A 27,619-nucleotide genomic window follows, 5' to 3' on the forward strand; every position below is an offset into this window, starting at 1 on the left:
TATACCTGAAATTTAAAATCACGCACAATGAAGTGTGCCAATATAGTCCCTAAGTTGATAAGCATTTCCTCCTATCAACACTAATATGCAGGGATACAGCGCCCTGCGCGCGTGACTGAATCGTACGCCGCCTTATAGTCCATAAACTGATGATAGTTCTTCTCATCTATTACTCAATGCCATTCGACATCAAATTGGCTGTTACACTGTCTTCCATGCATCGTGCCAAGCACCTCTCTCGCAGTTGTTTCAATGGCACCATGGAGGTTCGTCCACAGCCGACTTATATTTTCTTCACGTTTTCTGGTGTATCCCGCTGCCATACCTTTTGGCGTCAACCGCTGCCATACCTTTTGCCGTCAACCGCTGCCTTCACCACGTTCGACAACCTTGCGTAAATCGTACACACGACGAGATAGTGGCCAGGCTCGATATTTGGTTCACGAAAGGACCATTTTGTCGGAAGGTTGGACCACTGCGACCATTATTTTGATCTTTTGTGGTAGCGAAAAGGCCATACATCGATGATATCCGAAAAGTGTCGACCGTCTCCACTTGGATACCTTCAGGTGTGCTTCCGAATATTTAGACGCGGAAAGTAGCTGCTACAGATGGCCACGGCCAGATGGCCCGCGGCAACATTTATGAGCCGCAGAGCGTTACCATTGGTCGACAGATGAAGGCTATGTCTTCCAATCACACGACAGAAGAACTTCTTTGTCGGCACCAGGCTGCTCAGTTCCTACCACAATGCAGTCGATAATAGTGTATCTTCTCAGTGGTAAAGGTAGAAAGAGCAATCATACAAAAAATTACCGTCGGCGGGTGGAACGAAAGTGTGTGCGTACGAATGGTTAAACTGGAATGATCGAAACTAGATGTGAGATGTGAGTTATATAGGGTATCGTGTGCTGGTAGTTTAATTGCCAAAACACCTGGGCGCAAACCGAGAGAGTGTGGGTTAAAATAGCAATTGAACTGCGCAATATATTTTTGACCCCGTATCAAAGTTTCGCATCATCGTTTCATCCAGTCTACCATTCTTCTCATCAAACGCTCCTCCACTTAAAATAGAAAAAAGAAGAATTTTTCCCTCCTGATCTGTGCATTTGCATCTCCGATGATGATTTTCACATCATGTTTTGGGCACTCTTCATAGGCTTTCTCGAGTCTGTCGTAAAATTTGTCCTTAGCATCATCGGATTTATCATTTGTCGGTGCGTAAACGTTGATTAGGCTTTAGCTAAAGAATTTTTCCCTAATTCTTAACATACATATACGATCATCTACGGGTCTCCACCGGATAACTCGTTGCTTTTGCTTTCTCAACACTACAAAACCAACTCCATGTTCTGCCTTCCTACCATCACTGTAGTATATGTGGTACTTGAAAGACAAGCCTGCAATAGGGTTTACTTAGAGTTCTGAATTGAGAGACTGGCCATGGCAACTCAGTAGCTCGCGAGAACTTGTCATCATTAAACCAGCGACACACGTTTCACGTAATCAGTGAGTGTCGTTGGTTTAATGATGCGAGTTTTTGAGTGACATGGCCAGTCTCTCAATTCAGAACTCTAGGTTTACTGTACGGAACTCTCTTTCTTCGAAATTTGGCCACTAAACTGCCTGAATATCAGCGATTCTCAAGCAAGCAAACCAGCTCGTACCGGTTCATGGAGTGTGCGAACATTCCAGGTACCAAGTTTCCAATCGCTATCCATTATTCTTTTCCTTGTTCTTTACCGTCTCCTAGGGTAACGACCCCAGAATTCGCCCCTTTTATCAGGTTTTTATGCTGTAAAATGAATAAATCGCCATATTATTATAAAATCAGCCCTGAACTCAGACAAGTATGACTATATATTAATATTCTATCTATTTTGGCTATTCGGAATCGCGAAAATTGAAATTTGATAGCAAAAGACCCAATTTTGAGCAGGAACCTCTAGTACCACATTTCGCCCATAGCGATCCAAAATTCGTCCCCCATGTGACCCAAATTTCGCCCACTTGTTATTTGTTGCAAATTTCCCAAATAACCTGAATTATTTTATTAGAATTGTTGTTACTATTATTTAACGTTAAGATTATGTCTATTCAGTGATTAACATGGCAATCAATTTGTATCAGGAATTCGTTAAATGTAAATCTAAATTGAAATAAACTGATCATGATCACCTCCTGATACCTGATTCAGTAAAACTAAAAAACACAGAGAAGGTGGGTTTTTACTAAATGTTTATTTTCATTGCAGTAAAATAAGGCTTTTGACACTCATCAAAGATATTTAAAATGAATGGTCCTGTTGTTGCTTTTTCTGGTCCTTTGTTGAATTCATTTTCACTATTGATTTGTGGGCGAATAAATACAATTCAGTGCCTACAGAATGGTACAATGTTTATTTTAATAGTTTAAATAACCTTAATGATTACTTATATCATTGTTTAGTAATTTTTTGGGAAAGAGTAAATGTTTACTGTGAACAATAAAAAATTAGATGAACTGGAAAATCTTGATATTCGGCTATATATATTGACTAATCGAAGGTGAGACTCGAGTCCACAACCTAACCTCTTCCCCAAGAAATAACTAAGCTTAACTGCTATATAGTCAATAAAAAGATGAAGAAAAAAAATTGTTTAGTAAATCACTGTCTGTAAATGGGTATGCCGGTTTACTGTATTAAATATTTCTGGAAACTGCAAAGCATACCCATCTTACCTACTCAACTAGGATATTTTTTGACATAACTTGGAATTCTTAACTAGCATTTTTGGTTAGACCGGGTTTGTAATGCTAAGATATTAGAGTTTTCATGATATTATCGAAATATTCTATTTTATCACCGCGATTATTTCTTTGTTGTCTGCATTGCACATTAAATACTTTTCAAAGTTTTATCCATGACAACAATTTTATTGCGCTTAGGTGCTATAAAATAGTAAACGGATTTTTCGTGTGATTTTCCAATAGTCAGATTTATTCTCATGACAAGAAAAATTGTGATTTTTGAGAATATCATGCGCGTCTTACTAATTCGTACAGTTTTAATCTTATTATCAATTTCGATGTCGATTATTGCTAATTCAACATTTCGTTTGGTAGAAGCCCCTTAGCCCATGTTTAGCAGGTAATTCTTTTGTTAGATGAATTCAAATGAAGATATGATGTGCTTTCTGCATCAAAATATTATTTATTTGATACTTTTACTCACCATTTTGATAAACATAAATCAGCGAACAAACTAATCGATTGTGACTTGCTTTTGCTTATGTGTGGCATATTTGCATGTATTTGATAGATGAGGGCGAAAACTGGTTCACGCAGTAGGTTCGGTTAAGTATATACAGATTCGACCCGGGTGAATTTTGGAACTCATATGATTTACAATACCCAGTTTTCGCCCAGTGCATTTATGTTCTATTTTCAACAGAATTGCGATAAAATATTAAAACAAAAGCACAATTATGAAATTTGAAACAGATATAACCAAATTGATGCGAAAAAAGTGCAGAGAGATACGATTTTCCATGACTTTTCCTCAATTTTATTTTTCGTGCTCGTTCTTGAGAATGGAAAAATCGCGTCTTAAATACAATACCTATTTTTCAAACCACATTAAAACATTAAAATACATAAAACAACACAACGAATTCTATTCAAATAACTGAAAACTGAGTTAAATTGAATATAAATTAAACTAACAACTTATAATTCAACTATATATTGAGTTAAATCACGGGAATACCAATAGGAGGGCGAATTCTGGGGTGGGGGCGAATTGTGGGGTTCTTACCCTATATCGATTGACCCGTTTCGTATTTCCATTTTCGGTGTTCGAGGTAAATGAGAGTTTCAGTATACTACCTTAACAGGGTCGCGATAACTACATCCCGCTAATGGGAAGTGCAATCTTACGTATAGTTCACGGAATGCAGCTTTTTATATTCAGTGTTCAGCCGCTCCGAGACAGACGCTGTTTGAGTCGCCCCTCATCTAGAGAAAAGGGTCTCAAGTTTGTCAAAACAACTTGTTTTGTATCCTTCATACATAAAAAAGAGCTATATTTTAACGATTTTCGCCGCAAAAGTACACAGCCAGGACAAAAAAAATTGAAAAAAAACAAGATTTTGTCTTATACTTTTGGAATATTGCAGTGTTATTTTCACGCACATATTTTCCATACTTCAGCAGCTAGGCATTAGTGCGTGTTATAACTTTTGTTACAAATCAAACTACGCACACATAAACAGCGACATAACCGCTTTCAACTCAGTAGACCGGCCGGTTACGACAGGTATCACTACATTGACGACAGAGATAAATCTCGTTCAAGCTCCAGTAGCAACTGTTGTTGATTTTTTTTTGCGTTCGAATAATTATAAATAGATTTTTTCCTATCATTACTCTCGCATCGCGAATCGAATAAATAAACAGCAACAATACACCCCCGGATGGAGTCGAGGAAATAAACAGCGACAGACAGACGGACAGCGCATTTATGGTCGTTCATCGGCCACTTAGTTTTGTTGTTCGAATGATTCTTGCTCGCTACGTTGCTCGCCGCCTCATTGCGTTGCGTTGGATGCCGGCGTTAGATATCATCATCTGATGAGGCTCCAATTACAGTGGAGAGTGTCGCGTGGTGCTTTTCGAAAACTGAGAAAGTTTACGAAAGAAGAGACAATCGGGAGTAATCGATATAAGTCTCACTGTTGCTGTCTAGGTTAGTCTCTACACTCTACAGGGAGGGCATTGGCGTGTGAACGAACTGCAACGGCGTTTCTCTTATTCCAATTGACAATAAGATTAACGTTCATTGGTTAGACTAATGTGGCGCACGAATGCTGCTGCCTATGTAGTGTTACTATGAGGCCTTTTGATAATCGATTTTCGTTTCACTTTTTTTTATTGCTGAACTTCTAACAAGTGAGTTTCTAAAAACAATTATTTGATTCGAACAGCAGACAACAGAGTAATTATTGTAAAGGAAAGCAAAACGTTTGGTCTCATATACTCTTATTGCAATCACCGTCTGATATAGTTTAAAGGCTCAATTGAATGGTACAAAATTGTTTTTCCGTATGAGCAATATCAAATTGGTACCAAAAAATCATTTTTTCATATTTTATACCACTTTTAGCTATGCCAATTTTATTTTATTATATGAGCTTGGTCATCAAACTGATGTATGTTTTATTTCTTTCTATTTCCAGGTAATACTAGTACATGTAGTACACATTTCACTATTACTCTATATAAGTAGTAAGTATGAATTTAGATCATGATCATGATCTAATGGATCTGCAATTTGAGACCGGTTGCGTATTAAAACTACGATTGTTTATGTTTTGATCAAGTTTTTTTTTCCTGTCCTGTCCGGCCATTTGCCTTGTGTCGGGCTTAATGTTAGTTTCATCATTCGTCACAATGCAGGACGATTTTATGAACCTCTTCCTGTACTGCTTCCTTGCGCGAGTTTTAAAGTTCTGTTTGTCACTTCGGTTCGGTGTCTTCCGAACCAGTGCTTAGAAATCTCATATTCAATTTATGCAATACGCCCAGTTAGCTTCGAAGTCCGATGCTGGTCTTACAAGCCAGTTGTCGTATGTTCGAATGCGAGGCGGTGCTTGCTAGATAAAGTCAGTAGGATCGTTGCACTAGTTCCGTAATTTTCCTGTACTCTAACAGCCGGCTGCGAAGTATGTCGATAAAGAAGGGTAATGTCTAAAGACGGTATAATAAACTCAAGGTTTTCCTTTGCTGAATTGATGCAATATACTGCTCATTTTCAACATACTGCGCATACAAATGACCACAGCATTGCCAAACTGAAAACAGCGATTCGATCGAATCATTTGCATTAATGTTCGTGTTGTTCTCTAAATTCATTAATTCTTGATAATAGTGAATGAAATCAAATGTGAATGCGCTGAATGCGTTTTATATTCGCCTTCATACAAGGCTGTCAATTTTTTCGAGCATTGTTCCGAACATAATTTTTGAGCAATCGATAGTCAGATCAGAAAGGTTCATTTTAGATTTCAGCTCTTTTATTTTAAGACGAGTTTGCGTGAAATTGCTCCAATAATTTATAATTATTCTGATATATTTTTGTTTAATTGAAAGCGTTAGTTTTATTACCTTCAATATATTAAATATTACAATTTCGTTAGTAGTACTACATTCAATCATTCATCATTTCTTACTTTTATTCTTGTAATCTCGGATATTACTCCGTTCGCATCGTTTGCATTTTAGTGTTCGTTTAACCCATTATGACCAGGGGTACATTGGCAACACAAATTCAATTTCACATACGTTAGAGCCTAATGGGCTAATAAAATTCAGCAAGGAATTAATCGACAACATTATTTAGAACCTTCCATAGAAAGCCTTCAGTTCTAATCACTCGACAAAATTGTTTCTCTTGTAAACTTAAAACTTTCTGCTGAATCATATTTTTCCTTCTGTGTCAGTTTGTTTTAATCAACAATCAAACGTGCAGCAGCTCTACGTGTGTACATATGCCAGTGTCCCAGTGTTATATGAAAACTTTTCCGTACCTACCGAGTGATGCTGGGTCCTTAGGTCTGCTGCCACATTCGGCATAGAACGAACAGTTTCCTCCAAGTGCTGCTGTTCTGTTTGCTTACCACTGATAGCGTTCTCTCGCCGTTACCGTTTTATACCGCACTATTTCGCACAACATAGATGGCCTGCTTACTTCTTTGACGTAATTAGAGAAAGTTTTATTTATCTCGTTATGTCCGTGCGCTCCTGTACTCAAATTAATTGGAGGATGGTTCGGTATGCTTTAGTTGAAGTTCTTGTAACAGTAAGAGCGTACATTTCGTCTTTATTTGATGCTTACCTTAATTTTACTAAACACGTTTTGATGTCGAAGTTTATACGAATTATGCAATTTCTACGATATTCTTGGAAATTGTAAAAGAGATAATTCTTTGCTATTTTCATTTGAATATTATGGCGTGGCGTGTGTTCCAAGGTGTCGTCTGTAACTTATCGACGTTGGTCAGACATTTTATGTAGCTTCAAAAAATAATCCAACAGCTTTTGATCACATGTTCTTTTCAAGTCCAATTCACGGTATCATTACTCTAAATTATTCGTTCGTCGAACGTCACTTTCAAAAAATAAATTGCAGCGCTATGTGGCATGTTGCGCCGTCTTGCTGAAACTACAGCTCCTCCATATGAAGGATACTCAATGGTAAATCTTAAATAAATAGGACAATGGAGGAATAGGAGTGTGCTATTTGTTGAAGATTCGTTCCAGTTCTTTGCGTTCGCAAAAATCAGCAATTGAAGCCACTCAATTGTGGTTCAACAGAAGTATAAAAGTATATAAGTGGTGCCCAAGCAATCCATGGTTGTTCGATCGTTGATATTCTATCGCACTAAACCATGGGTTTCGCGTTTTGTGTTGCCACGAAACGAATATTCATGTTGCCAAAAACGATAACTTTGCCCATGCCAAAATCTAAATCCCACTGTATGATTAAAAAAATGTTTCTTTAAATTCTGCGAAAACATAAAGCACATAATGTTCCTTTTACAGCAATATTCACTCCTTACTCTTAAACGATTTGCTTCATATTCAATAATGCCCCAATTCACAGCTCCAGTAGTGTCGAATGGTCGCGGATATGAGGATGATAGCTAGCTAATAAATGCTACTAACACGCAGCGAATTTGCTTGCTTGCGTTTGACGTTCGGATTTCACCGCAAGTAATCCTTCCAGCATAATTAGGTCTCATGGGAAATACGGTCAATATGGATGCAGATTCGAATAAATGCTCGCGTTGGCCGTCATTTCAACATCGTTTTTGCAACAATTTTGCTTCCGCTGTCGGGTTGTTAGTCACATCATCACTTTTGAGTTTACGTGATAGAATCTAGGAGTTATTCTATCATATCTGCCTGCTGTACTGTACACCGTAACCACAGTATGTTTATTTTGCAAAACTAATCTATATTGCAGCAATGAGATGTTTGTGCAACGTCACGGTTGCCTCAAAACCAAAACGGTCAACCAAAAACCAAAAATATTTCAAAATAAAATTGGCTACATTTCGAAGAAGACAAAATCTATTGTTGAAACGTTGGCGAACCAACATTATTGGTTCTCCAATGCACTGAAGGTGTTGAGGTGAAAAATAATATCTGACTGTAAAAATCCGCTATTATAAGTATGAAATGAATATCATTCTATCAATACGACCCTTATATTTGTTGCTCAATCTAACTGTTATAACATATATCGGACTATCTTGTTTCTCTTTCAGTTTTGTAATGTGTACACAATTTCAAAGTAGGCAGTAATTTTCACCTAACATCGGAGTGTACGACTGTAAAAAATAGCAATCAATAATCATCCCAGGAGTAGGGAGACTAATACTCATAATTAAAATATAAATGCAATCGGCACCTATTTAACGTCGTCCGTTGTCGCATTGTCAAACCAAAGTCACTAGCCGAACCGGAATGAATGCACGTACATATATTATTTATCGCAAATAAATCACTATACTGTATTTTAATCAGATTTCCGAAGCATCAACAGGTTGCACATGCCGCTGAAATGTATTATTTAATAAATTTAATTTCATTTCGCTTCTTTGCCTGCCGTTGTCGTGTTTCCAGTTATGAGGATCGCTGACAGGAAGGATGTGGCGCGCAGTAGTGGTTGGGCCGAGCAAGGTCGGTTCGCTTTGGTAAAACAAAGTCGAGACGAGTTCAGCCAACCCAATCCAAACCACAGAAACCCTCTGTACACATTTACACACGGGCACACACACATACACATACACATACATATACAAATACTCCACGAGCAAAAGCAACGTTTGTGAACATGCTTACCGAGCCGGGTCCGTCCGCGTGCCGACACGGAGAGTGACGTATAGCTTCGGTAAAAGCTGGTGGTGGAGGACGGCCGAAAGTATTTATTGCCAAGCCACTCAGCGTATGTGTTTACCAACGTGCTGCAGCTTGAAATTGCTTTGGACGGTCGAGGAAAGAGGGAGGCAATTGGAACTAAATTAGAAGTACAATTTTATTTATGTTTGATGCTAAATGTAAAGTTACCTTCGAAGAATATAAAAATATTTTGATCATTTCATAATTGCAAAAACATCGCACTGAAATGAGCTAGATTCGTTTTGTTTTGTTTGGAAAATAGCTGCTAGCAGTTGAACTTTCAAATAATTAAACTCAGCTGTATCAAGTTAGGGCGCGAATCAACAAGCTTCCTACTATGTGGGTGGCACACTTTCTGATTTTTCACAGAATCATTTAACGTGCTTCTGTACAGTCCTAGCACATGTCTCCACTATCTCTCTGTGGATAGTTAATTAACGATTAATGTTCTCCGTAATTAAATGTACACGTGAACCAGTCAGGAACGATGTGTCCCTGCTGGCAGGCATGACAGTGTAAAACAGCTACACCCGCAGCGATTCGATCGCTTTCAGTGTTTTCTTTTCGGTAAAATGTTCCGACTTCATTCTCCATTCGTTAATTATTACACCAACACCTTTTTGTGTGGCTTTTCGAGAGGTCGAGAGGTGGCGATTAAAGCGTTATTTACTTTTCACGTCAAATTACTGCGACTTTTAGGTGGTCAATAAATGACTCCGCGTAAAAAAAAACAACCTTGCGTGACCGTATATATACGGAAATTCGCTCGAGACGTGATGCTTATCAAAATCGATAACGACAATACGTAATTAAATATGGTCAGGTTATTTTATCGGCACTATGATTAAATATACTGCTTTTTATCATCGAAATCGTTATGACTGGTTTGTCGATAGGTATGGTTGTTGTCGGTAATGTATGCATGATTTATGAGCTGCCAATTAGTAAAGTGAATTATAGTATCAAAATTTTTATGTATTCATGTATTTTTTGGCCGCTGCAAAGAAACTAAAACGGCCATACACGGCGGATCCCGATGGAATTCCTGCTGTCGTTTTTAATAAATGTGCTGATGTGCTTACAGACTCACTATGTTTAATTTTCAACAAGTGTTTTGCACAAGGGAAATTTCCACAAATATGGAAGAGGCCTTTTATGTTTCCAGTGTTCAAATCTGGGGATCGGCAGAGCGTCAGAAATTATCGTGGCATCACTAGCCTTTCGGCTGGCTCTAAGCTGTTTGAGATTATAGTTAGCGGCGTCATCCTTTCTCGCTCAGTTTGTACTAGCTTACTGGAGTTTACTTCAATGTGTATTCTCGAAAATGAAACAGAAAGCACAGATTTTAAAGCCGCCTTCGACCGCATTGATCACGAAATACTCCTGCGTAAAATCTCGCGACTTAGAGCTTCTTGTCGGTTCGTTGAGTGGTTGAGTTCATATCTACGCGGAAGAATCTTACGCGTTAGGCTCGGAGCATGTATATCTTCCAGTTTATCAATAATTCAGGAGTATCGCAAGGAAGCAACATGGGCCCCTTATTATTCATCAGGTATCAGCATCTTTGGCTCGAGCAGCACGGTTTTAGAAGTTTGAAACTTGGAATATTGTCGTACTCTGCACGCTTGGCTAAATGATTCCGCTGGTTGGTGTCGGAGGAATTGGTTCGTGATTAGCATTGCCAACTGTGAAGTCATATCGTTTTACCGTATTTGAAAACCAATATTGTTTAACTACCATGTCGATAGATTGAGGCTGAAGAAGTCGACTCTGTAAGTGATCTCGGTGTTGTTCTTGACTCCAAGCTCTCTTTTCACTGACACCATACTGTTTTGATATCGAAAGCCACACGTCAGCTTGGCTTTATCTGTAAAATTGCCCGTGATTTTAAGGATCCGCACTGCCTAAAAGCTCTTTGTTGTTCTCTGGTTCGTCCACTAATGGAAAACTGCAATTTGGTTTGGTTTCCACATCAGCGAGCCAGGAAGGGCAGAAATAATTCGTTATAGTTCGCCTTGGGCTTGTACCATTCTTACAACTAGCCCCAATTAAAGGCATCATGGTCAGTAAAGAAGGGTTAAGCACTAAAGGATGGTATGTATGTATGCGTGTGGATTTTCCTTACTACTTTACAGCTCCAATCTCGTTCCTACAACCACGTAGTGGAACAACTTATAATTTGCCCACGGGCAAGAAGCTTCATTACGCATCTTGACCCGGTACCCCTCTTATTACTGGCCCCTGGCAAGAAGCTTCATAGTTGGTTAATGCTGAATCTAGGATGAAGGAAGGATGTGGAGCAGCTTGAACCCATGCTAAAGTTATTCAACATGGAATGGCCTGATTCTACTAAGATTCAAGCCCATGATCATTCGCTGGTCAATCAAGATTCCGTAAACTTGTAACCCTACTAGCACAGTTTTTACAAACCAGTTGTAGCAACCGGTATATGACTAATTTCAGTTATAAATAAGTTGCTGCAACAAGAAACCCCAAAACTGTGCTACTTGGGGAGCACGAAGAATACAAGCTTTGGTTGCGGCAAGTCAAAAAGTTATCAAGATGGCCACCGATTCTTCTATCGGGGTTTCGTCTTTATGTACCCGAGCGGCAGCAAGCCAGAAAGTAAAATTTCTTAAGCCAGTCAAGTAAGAGAGAAGTTGGCTTTGTTCATCTGCTAACGCAACTCCGAAACTGGTGTCTTCAGAAATCGGCGATGTTTTCATCGAAAAAACTAAAGAATACGAAAAAGGGTGACAAATGTAATGTGAAACAGTATTGCGGGACCTCTAACCTTATAACCTCTTCGGCACAACATTCGGCTTCTTTCTTGGCATGTCCGTAATTACCAATTTATTGGAATTCATTTAAATCTGCCTACGTGAAAAGGACCGTAGTATCCAGATAGATGTTATTTATAGTGACTAAAAAGTTACAGTCGACCGTGTTGATAAAATACTGTGCTAAATGTGATAAACTCGAAGCTTCTGTTGCATTTGTAGCATGGCTGGAATCTTATCTACGTTGCTGTAAAGTTGGGTGCATTTCAATCTGGTTGGTTCAGTGACATCTCTGGGGTCCCACAAGGCAGTATACTGGGACTCTTACTGTTTTCGTTTCTCATTAACGATGTTATCAAGCTTCTACCATCTGACTTACGGTAATTGTATGCGGATGACACCAAGATGTTTCAGCTTATCGAAACTTGCAATAACTGTTATATACTTCAAGTGCTGATTGACTTGTTCGCAGATTGGTGCTCCAGAAATTACATGAAAACGCAAACAGCACTGACTGGCATCGAAGAAAGCTGGAGATGATAAACAAGAGCGCGGTGTTGCACAGGTTCGAACCTTTTAATCTGAATTAGAAAATTTCGTGTAATATGCCTTGTAGGGATGCACTAAAATTAAGAGATATCGAAGTCCTGAAATTGAATCTAGGCTGGGAGAGGCTGTTAGAGTCAATAGGATCGTAGCAACTGGCGCTCCAGTTGCCCTGCACCCTAATAGCTGGCTGCGAAGTCTGTCGTAAAAAAATAGAAGGTCAAGTTTCGATAACGTAATGTAGAACCTAGGCTTTGCTTTGCGATGTCCTGAAAAAGATTTACATACATACTTAACCTTATGTTACAAGCTGTTAGATAGAACAACTGCAGCACATCGAACGCATTAAGCCATTATTGATGATGGTACTCTTCACCTTCTTAACAGACAGAACCTATAGGGTAAGTAACTGTCAGTAAAGTACGTCACAAAAATAAGACGCGTGTATTGAATGATTACGTATGAAGCACACTGCAGTCGCTTTTTACGCAACTGTTTTACGCGGTTTTTGCACGAATTTCGGAATTTACATGGTTTTTTACGCGAATTTCAGAATTTACGCGATTTTCGATTTTCGGAATTTACGCGGATGTGCGCTCTGAGTCTATTTTACAAGGGTTTTTTACGCAAATTATGGAATTCACATGGCTTTTTAGGCAAATTTTTGAATTTACGCGGGTTTGATTTACGCGGAACGTATTTTTTCGCATAAAAATCGACTTGAATATATATCCACAACAAAAAAGCAAACCCTTGGACTTAAACGTCCTTTCTAAGACTTGGCCCTTCTTTATCGACAGACTTCACAGTCGGCTATTAGAAGAATATAGAACAGTGACGGGGCTAGTGCAACAATCCTGCTGACCATCTAACAGTACCCCGCCTAGGCGAGATTCGAACATACGGCGACTGGCTTGTTAGACCAGCATCGTACCTCGAAAGCTGCTAAGCGGCTATATATCCATCCATAATATGAATATTATGGATATATCCATAACATTTCTCTTAAATTAGTTCAAAATTCAATATTTTCTCCCGAAATCTTCATCCGAAATCTTCTTCAAACGTTGCTTGAAAGTTTTCTTTGGTGCTCCCTAATTTGCCCAGCATGTAACACTATGCATAGAAATCAAGAGAATTGAAATCAGGCGAAGAGGAAACTCCACTCTTTCAAAGAAATAAAATCCGGAAAATTATCCCTCACACCCAGCCTGCGTAGCTTTCGCCTGGTGAGACGGTGCAGAATCTTGTTGGAAGCAGTATGGTGTATTATTGTAAGCAAATGGTTCTTCAAAACATTATCGATGTAATATTTAGTGTTGATTTTAACATCAGGTTCAACGAACAGCATTGGAACCTTCAAATTTTTGGAGAAATATTTCCATCACCCTTGAAACATTCTGGAACCTTTGAACAGCCAGTTTGTCCCGCGGAATATCAGAAAAGTGTGCTGCATATATCCGATCATTTTGTTGGATGTGGTGATCCTCTAGCAGGAACATTTTTTCGTCCGAAAACAGAATTTCACAATCACTGCAGTTACTTGAGCTGTTGCCGACAAAGTTTTGACTCTGCAACCTTTTGATTTTCAGTTGAACCGTGCACTCGTTGTTTTTTGTATGGAATCAATCGAAGATCATCTTGCAAAATATTCATGGTTGACTGCGAAATTCCCAGTTTCTTGACCATTTTACGTCCAGATTGATCTGGTTTCCGTCGAATTCCCTCTCTTACTCGTATGATGGCTTTACGGCCAAGTTTGAGGAGTATTTTCCAAGAACCGGTTTTCTTGTTAGTACGAAAGATTAGTCTTTCGTTAATTCCAAGCGGCTGCAGGTTGTTTAAAATATCACACGGTCGAAAATTTTTCGAAAACAGGCTTATCACAAGTTTCCATTCTGCGTTCATGATTACCACAACTCGAAACGAATGAAAATTCAAAATAAACCTGCAACCAGTTTTGACATTTTAATACACTCTAAACGAAAAATATACAGACACATCTGTGATTAAACCATTTTTAAATAAACACGTCCAAAAAACACTGACAGTTATTACTACTCACCCTGTAAATGCGAGCAATGAAAGTTACAAACTAATGGTCAACGATGATAAATTAATACTTATTACGTTTCTAAAACTTTCATTGATAATACGACGTAGATCCCTTTCCAAGAACGAAGTGAATGTTCACAGTCAGATTGCAATACATGCATGCAAAATTTCTGATAAATATCGAAAAATTAACAGAATGTCGAAGGCAATTAGAACAGTTGTTTGCTACTAAAATGGTCATAACAGCTATCACACGTGTTACCATAATTTACACACACACACATGTGTGAATGGATCGCGTAATAAAAAATAATTAAATAACAACCCTCAGTTCAAATCTCTCAATTCCTCAATTGAGCTATAATATCAAGCTAATCGAAAACCCATCGACTGCAAAACGATTCATTATGTCTTCATTTATTATTGTATGTATATACAGCATTCAAGTCCACCACCGAACACGTTAGAACAACAACTTCGCACCCGTATAAATTCAAAACAGATAAATCAATTATACTGTTTGACTAAGGCCATTTACAGTATCATCAGTTTCAAAGTGCCTCACTCAATGTCAAGCATTTGTTCGGATCATTATCACTAACTGCTTCTTCTCCATGCGCACGGTACGGTATGGTTTTGTGCACAGTGGGCTTATTGTTAAGAGTTTTTTTTTGTCAGGTCGGTACAATTTATTTTGTTTATTAAATATTCATTCACTTTTTGTTAACATTTACCAAAGGGGTAACTGCAACGAAAATATTTTTCAAATGATATGCGGTGCTCATATTATACCAGCTTATACACAGCAGCTTGGCAATGATTGAGAAACCATTGCACTATGGTCCGAAAGCGATTTTAGACGGACAAAAATGATTGCGCCTAAACGGGATATTCTAGCTCAATGAAGTCTTCGGCAACTTTTTGAAAGAAAACATGATGCATCTTTTGAAGGGGTCGTCCAATGTTCAGATAATACCGTAACAACAATTCAAGCAATGTTTTTTTTAAAATAAGTTTGTTTTCGATTTTTTAGTTCCAAAACATTAAAGATGGATTAATTTCACACAACTTTTCTAAACTTATCAAATTTCTAACTCTTACCTATTTTCAGTAGTGGACTTTTGTTTATAGACGACCCGTAAAATCATATTTCCTCTTATAACTCATTTATCTCAACATGTAGCTCAATATGATGTTCTACAAAACTTCATTGAGCTAGAATATCCCGTTTAGGCGCAATCATTTTTGTCCGTCTAAAATCGCTTTCTGAACCATAGTGCATTGTGCAATGAACAAATCGTTATGAATATATTTGTTTTGAATCGAATTCACTCATACTGATAATGCGCCACGTTCAACCTGTATCGACCAGTGCGGTGCGCTAGTAGGTAATCAATGTTCCTACAATGTTATACTTTGTTGCACCCGTGTTAAGTTTGATTTCAGCGATAAAATTTTGAATTCAAATCATTTGTATTTAGTTTCACTCAAAATGCAACTTATTGTCACTGAAATTAGTAAGATCTGTTCAAACGTTCAAGACATTTACTTGAGTTGAACAAATGAACTGTAACGTGCTTGTGTAATCAATCATACAAAAAGTGAAATTAGTCGATAAACTATTTTACTGCTACTACTAGTGATCCATCTATCATCCATCAGAAGAAACTTTTACAGGCTACTAATACCTGTGAGTTCACCGACGTCTCAACGAAACAGCTGTTTGGCCATGATATTCGATAATAAATGACTATGTACTGTTAAACTATAATCAGCTAGCGTAACGTAAACGTTAATATGGTCGTCGTAATGCTTTGCCGATGGTATATGTGTGTACGCTAGGGTGGTTCAAAACGTGAGGACCACCTTCTATGACTAAATAAACTTTTTTCTGTTTTGAGCTGTGCCTTGTTTGAAATTCTGGAATTCCTCACACAAAACTTTTTTATATAGTGGGCATTATGTTGCATCCATAAACCAGCTTATTTTTTTGTTTGTTGCTACGGTTCAATTTGTGAGCGACGATGGCGTTCGCTTTGTGTAGGTCTGTTACGTTTTCAAATGCGGAATTAGTATCACTATGTGTAAGCTCCGCTTGAGTGTGTGGTGTAGTACCATCGACGAGGATATTCATTAATAGTGGGCTCGTTGATGGAGGCACTGCACTGTTTGTGCGTGAACGGGCATTTATCTGTTTTAGCTGAGTATGTGAGTAAACGTAATAAGAATCACGTTTTTGGCTTTTTGTGTGGTAGGACTGCTGGCTAACTTGATTGATGGTGTGTAAGCATTTTTAATCAGCGTGATAATGGAATAAGGTAATTCAGTGAACACGGTCTAGTGTTAAAATATCGGGATCAAATAATAGTTTATCACTTCTGATATGATATTTGCTTAATTTGCGGTTTGGTTACGCATAAAATATGAGAATATTTATATATATTAGTAATATATGGCTTTTTCTCCAACCATTCTGCTATTGTTTCCTTTTATTCTTCTTGTTGACATTGTCAGGGATATCCCCCAGCGAACAGTTTCGTTCGATTACCTATTAAATGCTTGTTTTAGAATTATATAATAGTTGGACGAGCTATTATTTTCTATAAGAATATTTGTTGGTCTCGTTTGTGGCTCACCTCATATTCTTTGAAATATCAAGCTCACCAAAATGAAATGATATGCTATATGCTTATAGTTTCTATGTTCATAGATTATGATGCTGGTAATATGCATACATAATTTTTTTTTAACCTCACATTTTGATTCTTTACGCTATTCTGCTTATACCGATGCTAATTTCCCAAAGATCCGACCAAGGGAGGTGAAGCGGATACAAAAAATGCATTTAGAAAATCCATCTCTTTCCTTTATATATCGTTAACTTTTCTCTTCTTATTCAGGTTTCCAGGTCAGGTAACAATTCTAAAACCACTTGGTTTTACTTGAAATTCTATAAAGGTATTATTGTGATATATTAATCATTGCAATTGGTTTTATTATGGTATTATGCAATACCAAGAGGATATGAGTCAAAATACGCTTATAAATAGCAATAAAGCCATAATAAAACTGTTACTAAAGCAAATCTATTGTAGTCGGGGGTGGGAGGGGGGCAGAGCAGGCGGGTGACAAGAAAACAAAGGCATTTGGTCGCAGTGAGAAGTAGATTTCTCTATATCCTTATGATTAGGATGAGCAAAGACAAGCCTGTTGGTAGTTTGCTGTTTCGTCTTCATGTGAAATATAAGAGATTTTGTGACGCTAAGTTTAATTTTTAAGAAATATACAGTACCTTATAAAAAATAAAACATACAGCAAATTTAATCGAAAGGGAATAAAAACGAACCTCCCAAAAAATAGATTAACAATAGCTTTAAAAAATGTCTAAGAATATCGATTTACCGAACTTTCCATGCAATAGGTTTATTTTAACGATCGTAGTTTGGCATGTTGCACCATCTTGTTGGAAAAAGGTCATCGTCATCGATTTCATCAACTATTGGCTTAGGTATACTGCTTCGCTTAAGTAGACTGCCCATAGTCATCAATTTCATCAACTTTTTTAAAGCAAAAGTTGCTAAACATGTGATAGTGCTTATCTGTAATTTTTTCTCATAATGGCACATTATCATTACTGGGCACATTGAAAAATCTATATGTGGGACACATAGAAACTACACGAAAAGTTTTCTCAGTGTAGTAAGGGCCTATTTTTCAGCATGTAATGGAACAACTGAACCCACGACGTAGACACTGATGAGTAGGCTTTAAGTCTTTGTGTTTTGTATAGTTGTAAACAAAGCTCCAACTGCAAAATATGCTAGTTTGTTATTGTGAAGTCTACTGATTTCAAATGAACCTAGCAGCAATGAGCTTTCAAAATTTTATCATTCCTACAGGTAAACCTTTTATTGCTAAATGAACCGTAAAAAATCTTTTTGTGACGATCAAGTCCAATTTCGGTTGAATTCCGTTGGATATTCTCTTTTATTCAAGGAACCGTAAAATTGCAGTCAAATACGGTGATACGCAGTGTTGAAAAATTCATAGCAACAAAAAAGTCAATGAGATTTCAAGCACAAGAAATTTCAACTTTGATCAGAAGCGCCGTACTCACGTATGAATTTCTCTCGCTATTATATGCGATGTCTCTGTTGCTATGCGATGTGAACCAAATTCAGCTGTGAGCATTTTGCTTACTTCTTCCACAGCTGGCATTTCATACAACGAACCAGAGAGCGAAAGAGAATTAACCGCCAGAGAAAACATCAGCTGCGAAAAAAGCTAGCACACATTCATGAATGATGATGGCAAACAAATTGGCAGAATTTACATTTTTCCTTCGCGGGAATCGATATTTTCTTAACTAGAAAGTAAAAAGCCTAATAAGAATTAGATAAACATGTAGTATCAATGTGTGTTTTAGTTTAACTTTACGATTTATTTAGAGATTCATTCTCTTACGCTCAGTATCGCACGAGAGAATGCCTATGCTTTTCAACAACGAATTTGTATGTATAAGTGCATAGCTCTGGGTAGCAGTTGAAGCAAAGCAGAATATGATCAAACGGGAAGAAATATGTGTGAGTTTTGTGCTTCTTGCTATGAAAACAGAAAAACTCATGCGTGAGTTTTTTCTGCATAGGATCAAGTTGACATGATTCACAGTTGATTTTGATTTTTGATGAGTTTTGAGATTTTGAGTTTTTAACATCACTGATTATACGATACAACCTATTAAATACTTCGTTGTTACTTCTGGTGTTCTCCAAGGTAGTAACCTAAGACCTCTCATCTTCCTTATATACCTGAGCGACCTTAAATTTACCTGAAAGTGCTCTAAATAGTCTTAGCTATGGAAACGTAAGATAGTTTGCAAAGCAGTCTCTTACGGATAATCGTTCTAGCTAGACGATGGTTCAAAAAACAGTACAAATGTGCTAGGCTGAGGCGCAAGAAGTGCTTCTAGCATATTGAGTAAAAATTAATAATAAAGTTATAGTTATAGTTTAGTAGTTGCCAGTACCTATATTAACAGCACTGGCCTGCTGCAAATAGAAGAATATACATAGCCAGAAAACAGAATCGCAGGTTTGAAATAGTCGCAGCAAGCTCATCATTTATCGAGCCTGTAAAACTCAAATTCAAAATCACTTTATTACTTCCAAAATGCAGTCAGATATGAGATAAATACTAGTAAACAAATGGGTATGAAAAACTTATCTCTAATAAGTTTCAACGCAATTCATGAATATGGTTTAGGTTGCCGGTTAACAGGCTGAAAATAGGACTTCTGCCCTAATTGATCCAATTCGTCTATATGGTCCAATAAGAATTGATCTTACAATAGTGATACGCTTTCGAAATATGCAAAATAGGTTCATTCACCAGATATTGCCGTACTGTAGTCATTGATATTATAAAAATCAATTAACCAGCGACAATTGTTCGTTTGTGTGAAAATGTCGGGATGTCCTAGGAGCTACATTGTCGTATATCGGCTTTCTGTCACACTGTAAATTACCATCCACCGTGCCTTTCATTGCGGTTTTGCGTTTCTACGGTCGACACGAACACGATGCTGTGCAAAAAAGGCTTAGAAAGGACACCCACCGACCGTTGTCGAGCTTAACCGTGGACAATGGAGCGGAGAATACTTGAGCATCCAGACTGCACAATGGAGACGATAGTAAATTCCATATTTCTTCTACCATTTAGTGGAAAAGTCGTTCTCTTTGCCATCGTTGAATATTTCACGTATGTATGTGTGTGAATATGTTCGCTCTACTGTGCTTCTCGCATGGTGTGCCACAAGAAGGTACGCAACGGAATCGAAAGAGTGAAAGCAACCGAGTGGACCGGAAGTTGTACCCAAATAAAGGAATTATTTTTTGTTAGTGTTGGGTAGGCAGACAAATGACTATCGTCATTGTTCAGCTTCCTCGGCAGCTATCACACTTTTGTGGAATGCCGGTCTAGTTCATTGTGCAGAACTCCCGTTATAATGAAAAGGATTTTTCTGTATGTGTTGAATGGATTGCTATTTTAGCAAATAAATGACAGCGAATTTTTTGTTGGTGACTTTTACTTTAAAATTTTTGGCTTGTCACTCAAAATGCCGAGCTGACGATAATCATGTAATGATGTTTAGGTAAAATTACGTTTTTATTTACTATGCTGGGTAGCACCGGGTAGAGCAAATTATTCATTTTTTTCTGAGTTGCTTTCAGTTTTCTCCCACTGAGAGACATGCTAATTATAAAAATACAACTTAATCTGCGGATTAGGCAAAGCTCAATTCGAAAAGAATTTTATTTTATATTGCCAAATCTTTCAACACATCAAAGCAAAAGCTTTTACCAGGAAATAATAATAAATTGGAGCACCTTTTGTGAGTAAGTTGTCGTGGTCCTGGTCGTCGTCGTCTGGTACGACGTAGCTGTATTTCAGTGAGAGTCACGAAATCGACAACAACGACAATGGCGATAGCAATTTCTTCACTACTCTGTTGTTAGCTCCTTGCGGGCATCTCTCGGTGTCCTTTCTTGGTTCGATAGAAAATGATGTGGAAATTTGCTGGATCATTGTCAACGGCAACACACGAACGAGTCATTACACGGTGAAGTACTGCTTGAGCTTGCTATCCGAGGAATGTAGTTTTCTGTTCAGCACGAACATGGAAGTAAACAAACTTGTTAAACTTCTTCAGCTAGCAAGCAGGAACTAAATTTTGGAACTTTAAGAAAGGTGAACCGAGTAGAAATCGAGCCAGAAAGAGCGTGCTGCTATGGAAGAAACTCGCTTTGTTAAGCCTACTTTCCAGTTGTAGCACAAAAGCTTTGACATATGATGGCGGCAACTAAATTGGAACTGTTGCGAACGAATGAAAAGAGCAGTTGGCTTTTGTGGGTATCGAATGAACGAATTTGTACCCGGAAGGCAATAAACGCTTGAAATGGAGCTCCTTCTTCCAAAAGAAACTTCTTTGCACTAACTTTCACAAGTATAAATCTATTCTTGGCAGATTGTTCTCACTAGATGGAGCTTTATTCAAAGTTTCGTAACATATATGAACTCTACTTCTTTGGATTATCTCTAATGGAGGAAATTTGTTCAATCTTTCGATTGATGTTTTGTTTTACAGTTAAGTTTTCACGAGCCCGATAGACACTCTTCAAAAAGATTTTCATTTGCAATGTCTCTTGGTCTTGGTTGCTCTACTTAACTAATTAGTGTTGTAATCGTCACTAATTAGAATCGCAATTAATTAAAACTCAATTAAAAATAAAATTACAAAACCTAAACGACACTCCGCGGGATCATCTAGTGTAGCTTAGAAGACCTGATGAAGCAGTGCAAAACATTGTATACACATAGCGTTCCTATTAGAAGATGTCCTGAGGGGGGAAAACATAAAAAAATACCATCCGGTGAGAGCACCTAGCGAATCTCTTTCTGTTCCGCTGCTAGACATCAAAAGTGAATCGGAGCCGGTTGATATTTCAGTTCAGCCCCCGATGAAACTATACAACGATCGAAAGGAAAAATGGAACAAGAAGTGGGGGTTGCTATTTTCCTCTTTGAGATGCGTACCGTAAAGTTGAGATTGCATTTATAGTGCAGTGTTATCTTTGCCTAGTATTGGATGAGGGAAATGGCTCCACACAGTGTCTTAAACGGAAAGCACGGGTTTATCATTTTTTTCACACTAGTTTCAAAGCTTGAGCAGATACAGGAGTTGCTCAACAAACGCTCGTAAGCGGTGGTGTATCAGATTTATTCTCTAATCTTCCGCTTTTAACCCGTAAAAGTAGGTTAAAAAGTGTGCAATTTGTCGCAGTCAGATCGATTTTAATTTGTTTCCATTGCTGCTTCCTTTTGGAAGCATCAGCAAAAGCAGCAGTGAGCATCAAATCTATAATTTCATTTGTTGAAACTACAATTATGAATAAAAAAACTGAAAGGAACTTTAAAGCCGCAAACAAAATGTTAATTTTAACGAATAAATTACTATAAAATTAAATACTACTACTTTTTGAATGATTATTCTCTCTTTTCTAAATATTGTTAACAGTTTTCTCGGTTCGGTGCTTTTCTCAGTTTGGCTGCGAGCGAATTAAAGTTTATTGCCTGTGAAACATTTTGATTCATTTTATTACCCCGAGGCTGCATATAGCGCCAGTTTGTTGTTCTATTCGAGAAAACGAAATGGATTCTATTGCGAGAACAAAAAGAAGAAATATAGGGATACATGATATGTTTGCTAAAAGCAATGGTTTTGACTTTATCGAAAATAATTTTAGATTTTCCTGATTAAATTACGCTGGTAGTTGAGGTAATGTGTGTTTTGTTTTGTTTTCTGATAGCATAAATCTTATACATTGTGTAGATCAGGTGTAATCGGCGATCGGAGAAAGACACAGGTTGGAATTTCCGAAAGTCAGTTCAGTTTCACGGCGTCGTCGACGACATTGATAACTTGGCAATTTGGAGAAGAGAATGGAAACGTATGTCACGACAAGAAATTGGTTCGCCATCGACGAAATCGAAGTGGTAGACGGTTCAGCAATGCTTATAGAGTGGGCAGCCGTCAACTCAAATTCTCTGATAGATTCACCGTGGACTTTCAAGGTGATGTAGTCTGCAAAACCGACAAACACAACCCATACCGGGAACTTTAGCTTCAATACCTCGTCCGAAATGACGTTCCACAACACTGGGCCCAGTATGGAACCTTGCGGAACCCCCGCGGTCCTCCGTGTTGTAGCATAGTACACGATTATGGAAATAAGTTACGAGAATCCTGTACAGCGACACCGGCACTTGGACGTTCCGAAGCGAGTTGGCTATGGAGTCCCAGTTAGCGCTATTAAACGCATTCCTCACGTCGAGTTGTCACAACTGCGCAATAGCGGATACCTGTCCTCTTGCGCTGGATTGCCACCTTGGCTGTCTTAGTGACAGACAAGATGACATCCACCGTAGATTTACCTTTTCGGAAGCCGAATTGGTTCCTTGACAGACCGTTTGTACCCTCAGTGTACTGTACGAGTCTGTTAAGGATAACCCTCTCCAGCACCTTACCGGCAGTATCGGGCAGACAGATGAGGGGAGGTTTTCCCGGCTTCGGCAATAGGACCAGGCTCTGTCGCTTGCATCTACCCGGGAAGCGACCATCTTCTTGGCATCCACTTCTTACTGCCCCGAATAATTCGGGATCCTCTACATGGCCAAATTCGCTTTAATGGCCAAATTCGAGATTCCGTCTGGCCCCGGTGCCTTGCTCACCTTTAGGGATTTAGCGATCTCAATGAGTTCCTCGTTCGTAACCGTCGATTCCTCCCCGTCCTCTAAACCGCCGTCGGCCACGTTACTTTGGATGTTCGGCAGGGAGACCGACCATCTTACGCTATGGTCTGAGATACTGGAACGTCGGCCGTGGGACGACTCAGCGGCCTGAGGCCAGGGCCTTGGCTCGTAGCGCGGAAAGAGGCCCTCGATGATCCGCTCCAGCATCTTTTGGTCACACCCTTGGTCTTTGCCATTTTTTTTGTATGGACTCATCACTGCGACCAGTATAGTTAGATCTATTGTGATATCGCCCGGGTGTTTGCTGTATGACCTGCACTGCATTTATTTGCTATAATCGCTATTGAGTGAGCGATATGCTTATTGAATTTCATGCGTGCTTGTGTGTAATTGGGTTTTACCCTTCTTTCAATGCTTTCTCTACTTTACCCACCTTGTTCCACATGATAGCGCTGTCCCCAATTATAACCATCCCTGGCACTGCACACCAGTGCATTTAACTATAAGGGTCTCATTTTGCACTGCCAATAGGCCTTATCGGGATAACATAGAATGCAGCATTAAGGAATGGTAAATGAGGGGCCTGAGAATAAACCCATGCTAAAAGTCACTTTGAACATCGAATTGCTTGATTCTACTAAGATTCGAACCCACGACCATTCGCTTGCCAAAGCAGACTCGGTAACCTTGCGGCTACAGAGCCCCTCACATTACGACCCTGTAGGCATCACCCCACGGGTTCGCATTGACACTAGCGCATAACCTTTCAAAGCAGGCTCGTTAACTAGCTTTTATCCCACTCTTAAGCGCTGCGCGTGCAGCAACAAGTGCTACTCGACATTCAGCCCTGCTTTCATCCGAACGAGCTCTTTGCATAATTCTCCTCGCACGAAAGCACGCTCCGCGGAGTTCCGCAATTTCATCTGTCCAACTGCGTGTAGAGTTCATCCTTGTCGTCATCGGTACTTCTAAGGTGAGGGGTGTGCAGATTGATGATGCTTATGTTGAAGAACTGGCCCTTGATTTTCAACCTGAACATTTGAACACCTAATCACGCGTTTCCGCAATTCGCCTATCACTGTGAAAGCTGTACCCAGCTCGTGTGTGTTGCGGTAGCTCTGGTAAATGGTATGTCCATCTCTGAACGTACGTACCATTGAGCTCTTCCAGCACACCTCCTGCGGTTCTTCAATACATCGGAGAGCATTCGAGTACTCCCTTGGAAGTTAAGAGATTGGCAGTTCCACGTCCAGAGTTTCCAATACATAATCCTTTTTCGTTGCATGGGTCTATTCCGATTGTTCCAGTACGAATTGCCTTGTGCTTTGTTCACTGCTTTAGCTTTTTTCGTGATGGCGGCTGGTAAAGCCTGCTGCAGCAACCCCCAGTTTCGCCGGAGGACCAACGAAGCTCGAAAGCTTTAAGTTTCACAGTATTACATCATTGCATTTCTCTATTTTTTTTAAATCTCGAACCTTTTTCTTAATAGTGCTTATCATGCCCAGTACAGTTGAAGATGCAACTGAATCAGTACCTAGTATGTTTCTTCCACTTTGAACGCATTTCTTTAGCACGTACTTTCACGTAGGATTCGTCGTCCATTTAAATACATCCGTTGAATTTCGTCAAAACTTGCTAGTACAAACGCCTAGCACGCTTCTTGGCTACCAAATTCTGCTTCAAATACCGATTCGGATGATTACTGGCACTGTGAGATAGCGAGGATATTCCACGTGGTTTGATGGTTGGCATCGTTCCTTCTAGCCATATCCCGAATGGAGATGCCAGCATTGGACTTAACGCACCTCAATATCTTCCCCTTCAGCTTTCGGTCCTTAGTTCCAGTTCTTTACCGCTTTTCCGCGCCTAGGTTTTCCTTATAACCTTTTAGAACATTACACACTGTTGATTTTGACATTTTTCGTACTGTTAACAACTATGATCCAGACCACACAAGTTCCATTTTAAACAAGAGTCGTTCGTGTTCCATTTTATACTGTTCCGTAGCGTGGTGGAATATTTTGACAAAATTTAGGCTAACTATTCTTCATAAACATGTAAACAAACTTATGTCAAATGGTTTCAGTTCCTATCACAAGAAGCGTGCCGGTGACGCACGAGGAGAATCTAGTTACTTTTAGTGCAATACTCGACCGTAAATTTCAGGTATAATTTCAACCAAAATGGGCCGGAACTACACTGCATGGAAACCCAGCGGGCAATTATCCGTCAGATGGCCAAGCAAGGATGTAAAACCCAACGAGAGAGCCTTTCTTGGCAGGCCAAAAAACATTCGTTTTTAATGCTCTCCGTGTCTATTACTCAAAGCGATCACAGATTCGCGTGTTTTGGTTATGATTTGTTACCTTCATCAGTGTGGCATCAGACCTATCAAGTTTGCAGTTGTAACAGAAATAAGTGTATATGTAAAGATCTTTCGAAGTAATAGGTGTAAATGGTATTTCTCCAAATTTTTCTCGTTCACGTAAACAAAATCAACGCACATCGAAGGTAACGATCGGCAATGTTTGCAATTATGAATTTGAAGCGACACACATGTTGAGCAATTGTCGCTAAAACCTTTTCGTTCTTTACTTTCGCTTACCTTTTCCCCTCCGCGCTGTGCGGTCCTTAGACAAATTGAACAATAAATTCCGATAATGCTGGGAAAGCAATGTCGTCACTCATATTGTCTCATTTTGACATTAGAATAAAGAGAGAAGCTTTTCCCTTCTTGAGCTCGAGTTTCGGACATAGGCCGACTATCGACTATCGAACTCTTGAATAGAAAAAGTAGTCTTTTTACTGTGAACCTTCGGGATTAGTTCAGCTCGGCTATCACTTCTATTGGGAAAAACTTCTCGCGTTGCGGAAATAACACGAAGTAATACTACTATGTTAAATAGTGACATATAATACCAAATTTATTACTTAACAATAATATCGCCCATTGCATAATTGCAAAATTGAAATGACGTTGAAGTATGTACTAACTTTCCGTATTTTATCTTCTCCCTCGACTTTACAGCTCAGTCCCTCGGATATGGACATGCGGATCCAGTCGAAGCTGGGCAACTACGATCAGGCGCGGCCGCATTTTCTTTACGACTCAACGGCACATCACCTGATCGGCATCGCCACGAGTCCGGCCGCGTTCACGCCGCGCTCGAATGCACCGACGTCGCAACTGTCGAACAGCCTCACCAGCACGTCGTCCCTGTCGACGCTAGGAGGGGGCACGGCTTCAAGCTCGTCGGTGTCCTCGCTCTACAACCGAACGCTTCTGCCAAAAACCAATAGTAGCAATAGTAGTATCAGCAACAGTAATAACACTAGTAGCAATAGCAATAGTGGCACCGGTGGCGGTTTCGTCAAGCCCACGGACAACCGACCGGTCTTCAATGGACGTTCCTCATCGGCTGGTGGTCGCCATTATGGCCAAGCGTCTTCCGGAACCGGGGCGGGAGTATTTCCTAAGCTTGAGGTATGTATCCGATGACTTTTAATTGATCTTATCTATACGATATTGACTAACAATCAACAAAAGTAGGTGTGAGAGCACAGACTGTATTCTATAGTATTACTCATCGAAAATCCCAACTTTTTCCGTGCATATCTTAATAGCGGAGTAAACAAGGAATAATGCGGTTATTCCAACTCTATTTATTTGAGTGGTTAGGTCTCCATTGCAAACGATCAATCTTCAGGGTCTAATCCGATGTGAAAAATATTGTAAATTGCTTTGAGGAGCTATGAATGACCGAAAATTTGGAAAAAATCATTATTTTTTTATTTAAGATTTTGAGTCAATAGTGTTTTTCATTTATTTTGTTACTAATTTTGTAATGATCCAACCTTAAAATGGACGAAAAATGATCATACATTCAGAAACATTCCAGTGCGGCGTAAAACAACCTTGACGAAATAAAATGCTGCTCCTGTAAAAACGCTATTTTCAAACTTTATGTACCTTTTTCTCAAAAACT

General features: G+C 39.0%; 1 protein-coding gene across 5 annotated transcripts in view; it reads left to right on the forward strand.

Moving 5' to 3' along the window:
* The window catches only part of LOC128744494 (AF4/FMR2 family member lilli), a 126,420-nt gene that overhangs the window by 81,773 nt on the left and 17,028 nt on the right, over positions 1-27,619 (forward strand). For 4 of the 5 annotated variants that reach the window (XM_053841542.1, XM_053841543.1, XM_053841544.1 and 1 more), the window contains one exon: positions 26,662-27,117. In XM_053841542.1, coding sequence (XP_053697517.1) covers positions 26,662-27,117 — 456 coding nt within the window. Of the gene's footprint in view, positions 1-16,531; positions 16,643-26,661; positions 27,118-27,619 lie in introns of those variants that run through there. The other variant, XM_053841545.1, reaches the window with a different exon arrangement.

The sequence above is a fragment of the Sabethes cyaneus genome, chromosome 3 (assembly GCF_943734655.1).
Source record: "Sabethes cyaneus chromosome 3, idSabCyanKW18_F2, whole genome shotgun sequence".
NCBI lineage: Eukaryota > Metazoa > Arthropoda > Insecta > Diptera > Culicidae > Sabethes > Sabethes cyaneus.